The 5717-nt window shown below is 43.2% G+C and overlaps 1 protein-coding gene across 1 annotated transcript; it reads right to left on the bottom strand.

Annotated features, from left to right (window-relative positions):
• Positions 1 to 843: 843 nt before the first annotated feature.
• Positions 844 to 4910, bottom strand: LOC147526274 (uncharacterized). Its single transcript, XM_086630284.1, is given in 2 exon segments — positions 844 to 859; positions 4198 to 4910. Coding segments are annotated over 2 exon segments (729 nt in total).
• Positions 4911 to 5717: the final 807 nt, after the last annotated feature.

Below are 5717 nucleotides of genomic sequence, written 5' to 3'. Positions count from 1 at the left end.
GTGTGTCGGGGCGGGGGAGGGGGGTGGGGGGGGGTGGGTCCAGTTGCTGGAGCCGCCTAACCCACGACAGAAAGTAATCATGCACTAAGGAAAATTTTAGCTTATTAGGCAGAGGTTTAACTAGAGTTTTGGCAGCGTAGTTTGGGACACAAAATGTACAAACTGCTCCCCAGTGCTTGTATGCTCTCTCTGGGAAAGGGAGACAGGACGCCTTGTGGCAAAATCACCATCACAAGTGTGTCGCTTGCTTTCCTTTCCATCTTAATCTATCAACTGACCCTTGCTACCTCGAGACTGCAGCGAGGATAAAAACGATTCACTTCACAAGAGGCACAGCGCTGTGTGATCCACGTGTGAAGTCTTGTATTTATGGAAACAGCTATAAACAAGAAAAATTCACAGGGATTGCAACTCATTGGCCCCTCTCAGAGTTTCAACACTCAAGATAAACAAACAAAACAAAAAAAAAGGAAAAAGTAGAACAGTGGCCAAGAAGCAGTTTTAGAAAATGCATAAAGGAGCCTGATCCAAAGCTCAGAAAGAATTTATGGATTTTCACGACTGTTAGGCCAAGGCCTAAAATGAAGTAACAGATTCCGCTTGCCAAGTCATGAGAGGATCACTTAAACGAGCTACATAGTAACGAGAAAAGTCAAAGGCAATAGCTAAGCTTACTGTTTTCCTCCACTTTTTCCCAGCTGGGCAAGTAAACCAGCTTAGCATGGGCAACCTCAGGGTGTCTCTAAAGTCACTGTAAAAAACTGCAAAAGGTAAGTCCTTGTTCTGGAATGTAAAGACACCACCTTGTTTCCCAGGCAAAGCGGCACAGATGGCCCAGCAGGGTCATGTCCCGATGTTCCTGGTACAGAAAAGAAAGACCAGGGTACATTTGTGGGCTTGGTTTGACATATCTTTTCTGTTTTGTGAAAGCCTGGGGAAGGATGCGTTGTGTGGAAGGACTGGTGCCGCTTTACTCCTGAGGCTAAAAAAGGTGCTGCACTTCAGTGCCACTCCCCGAGTTGTTTCATCACCAAATTAAAAAAAAAAAATTGCTTTCTCCAGTGTGCCGGGAGAAAGCTACACCTCAGGGTAGCAGTTAGCACATGTTTAACTTGAAACTTAGGCTTAAATCCCCCCAACTTGCTCTTAAAGGTCACAGGAATCCCAGAGATCTAACGACAACAAAAAAATGCCAGAAAATACTACACTCCATTTTTCAGTTTCAAAGGACGCTGGGTTCGCACCATACCTTACTGTCCATACCTCACTCAGTGAACTTGCCAGACTCCACCCAGGACACCAGAACATTTGTTCCCTCCTAGCCAGAGGTGGCTGCCAAAGCAGCAATCAGAGCAAGGACGGAAGCTCCCAGCTGGACTGACTGCAAAACAACTGGCCGAGCGCTGGTGGGGAGAAGCATTCAGCTCTGCCACGGAACGGCAGCAGACAGTGTTACAAAACTCTGACAAAATAATCAAGATTTAATCAAGTAGAAAAGCTAGATAGAAAACTGAAAAGTAAAACGTGTAAGTTAGGATTGTTAAGTTTAACGAGTAACTCTAGAGACCTCACCAGGAAATGACTGGATCTTCCTCTGTAATGTTTTAACCAGGGAACCATGGATACCTCATCACCCAGCTACTGCATTTTTCTGTGTTTTGTTTTAAGAAACTAAGGAAACCATCACAGAAAACTGCTGTGCTGCTTGGAAATCCCCTCGCCCCTTCCCATCTGGATTCGAATATCAAGGATTCTAATTAGTAAAATTAAGTAGAATAACCAATGGTTGTTATAGAATAAGAATATTTATAAGGTTATAGAACTATTAAAACCAATCACTTCAAAGGTCAAATTTAAGAGCGAGAATAATACGCAATTTTATGTAAATAACTTATGTAACAATGAGTCAAAAAAATGAGTGTATAAAAACCTATAGACTTTGATGCTAAGGCAGACACGCTTGGACAGAGCTATCCCCCGTGTCCCCAGTGCTGAAATACAGAAGTGCCTGTTTATCTGCCTTGTGAGATGAATTTTCTCCCTAGCTGGTACCAGTTTTGGCGACCCAGATGGGATCTTGTGAGTGAGAATGGAAAGGATCAAGTGCTGATCGAACTCCAGCCAGCGCCGAGGAATTCTCGGGGAAGACTGTTACTGATACTTAGAATTTTGGTAATTAAAATTTAATCAAAATTTTGTAATCAATATAGTTTGTAATTAATTTTAATAATATAAAAATATAAGAAACATTTTCATAAAAAATAAGCTCATACAGTAATCACATGCTGCTATGAAACTCCCTGTATAGCCCTGTACCAGGATCAAAGGGATAGGTCAGAATCATTTAAAAGGAACAAGTAGTACAAGTCGATTTGTAAAGTTATTTATGATACTTATATAGAACTAGAAGAATGCATGTAGCTATCAAGGTCTAGATTAATGAGAACGAAGAGACCCAACCGTAACGGTCTATGTGTACCTGCCAGAAACCGTGAACTTAAGCAAAACGTAATTCTGGCAGGGGGAGATCGCAACCACCGACTCACAGACCACCTACCCATATTACACCCCAGACTTGTGGAGAAACCTTTTGGCTGCTGCAGCATCCTGTGAAAGTTCTTTCCCTATGCAGGCTAACTAAGAAACACCTGTAGCTCGTTACACTGGGAAAGTTACCTTGAAACAGGTGCTGTAGCATTCAGCCAATCACTCTGGGAGATGGATGGTCAAGTGGCCAATAGCCTTGACCATCTAGCAAACCATGTGACTCCTGACTATTTAAGGCAGGGCATTTACTCCTAAGGGTGAGGCATTTTCTCCTGAGCCTTGGAGGAGTGTGGGCCTTCCTTAGAGTAGAGCCTAAAGCCTTTGCATTAGAACATTGGTCTGCTTGGAGTCGCCTGAAGCCTTCCAGCTGTGATACAGACTCATTTCCAGATGATTCTAACTTTTATTGTGCAGAATTGGAAATGGGAGAAGAATATGCTAATGATTTTGGGAAAATAATATGTTTATGTATGATTACCTAATGGATTTGCATATATAAGCTCTATATAAGAAGTTTAATTTTGGTGCAAGGTGTGCATGCTAGGAGGAGATATCCCCCGTGCACCCGGCGCCACAATAAAGAAGTGTCTGCTTATCTACATCCCATTGGTGTTGATAAGTTTCTTATTCCGGATTTTCGGTAACAGGACCATCACCCTCGACCCATAAAGCTCTTCACAACGTTTCTCGGAAAAGGATAAGGCACTTCTTTCAGGATTGGGCGGCACAGCCTGCCCGTAAGGCGCAGTGAAAGCTGCCAGCACTGGGCTCGGAGGGCACCCGCTGGGCTGCGTTTGGAGCCCCGGCCTCTGCCCATGAGTGAAAGGCGAAAGCTGTGGCTGGGTCGGACTTTGTTTGGTGACTCTGTTGGGTACTTGGTTTGTTCATTCCTTGGAGTACTTGGTTTGGGATTTGTTTGTCCTGTTTTGTGTGAGTTTTTTGTTTGGTATTTGTTTATTGCGTATTCTATTTGTTTTATGAATATTCTCTTTAATATTTGCTTATAGAACATTTTGCTTGGTGTTTGTCTTTTGGGTATTCTGCTTGGGATTTCGTTTAAGTGTTCTGTTTAATAATTGTCTTTTAAATATTTTGTCATGAGATGGCATCAGGATTTGTAGAATTGTTCAAGAACGAAAGTTCTTGTGTAGCAGGATCCCTACTGTGGATGGACTCGAGTCATGACCATACACCAATATGGTTAGAAATCATGCTCTTTTATTACAAACAACACACAGGTTATATAGCAGAATATGGCGTGACACGACTACATTCTACAATTGGCTTGCTTAATGTAAACACACTCTCATGGATTATAGTGATAGGGCAGCATTAGCAGAACACAGGTAATAAGCTCATCCCTTTAGTCTCCTCATTGCGGTCATCAGAGAGGCATCCAGGAGGCGTGCATCTTGGCAGGCGATCAATCTACATTTCCTTTTAAGGCCATTAAGTTAACTTGAAGGACAAAAGTAATCTAGTTGGTAACCTTGTGCTCTGCGGCCCAAGCAGGGATTGTCCATACCTGAGAGAATATTATGGCCAGTCTCGGAGAGGAACTCCTCCACACTTCCCCCTTTCTGTTTTTGGACAATCCATAGTCCTGGTATTGCTTTAAGGAGGACCCGAGAGGCGCACTTCAGGACACACCCTGCTAAGAGAATCATAAACAGCAATGCAACTAATATTGTTATGCCTTGTATGATTACTCCTTTTTTCCAACCTGGTATGTTCCAACTACTGAACCAGTTTGAGAATGAGTCATCTTGTGTCGTGATATGATGCATGTTACTTTGGAGGTTTGCAAGTTGCTTATGAATGCTTTGAGAGTGGTCAGATAGGTCCATACAGCACATGTCTTCAAAGTCAGTACAACCATGGCCTTGAGCTAACAATAAAAAATCAATAGCAGCGCGATTTTGCAATACAGCATGCTGGATATCATCTACATCAAGCAATAGAGAAGTGAGAATACTAGAGGTAAGATTAAATTGTTTCAATGCCCAACAAGCAAGCTTAGCCAACTGATTATTAGCATTGCCGGCAGAGGCTCCTGGAAGGAAGACAGATAGTGCTGCTATTTCAGCTGGACTCAGCAGCTGCACGTTGTCATTACAAGTGCTGTCAAATTCTCTCAGGCTCCTCTTACCCCGGCTTGATCGGGTTGTTCGTTCAGCTAGAAAATCATGAATGCTAGGGGCAAAGAGAGTTAGGCGACCCAAATAACAAGGACCATCGATAGCTCCTTGAGGAATTCCGGGCTAGGCACGATCTCCACAGATCAGAAAAATTCCGGGGGGCAGGAGCGTATCGCGTGTAAATACTTTCCCAATGAGTGCTCCAGTTTTTACATCTCCCCACATCGATGTGCCGGACACATTGAAACGTGGTTTGTCTTGGAAGAAAAAACTGCATCCTAATTTAGCCTGATAGGCTTGCTTCAGCGTTTGGAACCAAACCACTCCAGAGCCATTTACAAGTTGCATAGGAGGGCGAATGGTTTTACATATGGCGTCGTGACTCATCGACTGGTTCCATAAACCAGAAACATTTTTCCACGTTCCTGGTAACAGGCTACCTAAGAGATCAAGTTCTTGCAGTCCTGCAGGAGTGGTCACATTGAGTGCTCTAATCAAGGCGGCTTGGACTTCCGATCCTACATCGAAAGGCCAATCCTACCCACTGCAGGTCTGTCTCATGCCACTGGGTTGTTGGTATGAGAGGGCAGAGGTATGTGCGAATCTTTGAACTCTGTTATGTTTGTACTATTATTTGGCCAAAGTATTGGCACACCAATAAGGCACGTGTGAAATGGGTCAGTGTTGGAGTGCAGATCCTTGAAGAGACTGCACGAAGAAAACCCTGTGTAAATAAAGACTGGAGCTCGAAAGTTAGGCCTCAAGGGCAGAATGCCCTTGAAGTTAAGGATAAGAAAACTATGCAGTATGATAAGGGAGTAGTGTTTGTTTAGAGCAGAGCTTCGCTAAGCGGGTGTCTGTTTGAGATAAGCTGTTAAATATGACAAGCATATGTATCATCCAATAATGGTGTAGAAAAGGTGTGGTCTCAGAATTACTGGCAAAAACTGTCTATATAAGCAATAAGAACTGCACAATAAACGAGACTTCCTGCAGCTAACTCATATTGAGTCATCTCAGTACTTCTCCAAA

This window comes from Tauraco erythrolophus, chromosome W, assembly GCF_009769465.1.
Source record: "Tauraco erythrolophus isolate bTauEry1 chromosome W, bTauEry1.pri, whole genome shotgun sequence".
NCBI classification, from domain to species: Eukaryota; Metazoa; Chordata; class Aves; order Musophagiformes; family Musophagidae; genus Tauraco; species Tauraco erythrolophus.
Note: the sequence above shows the minus strand (reverse complement) of the source record. Positions and strands in the feature narration are given on the sequence as shown.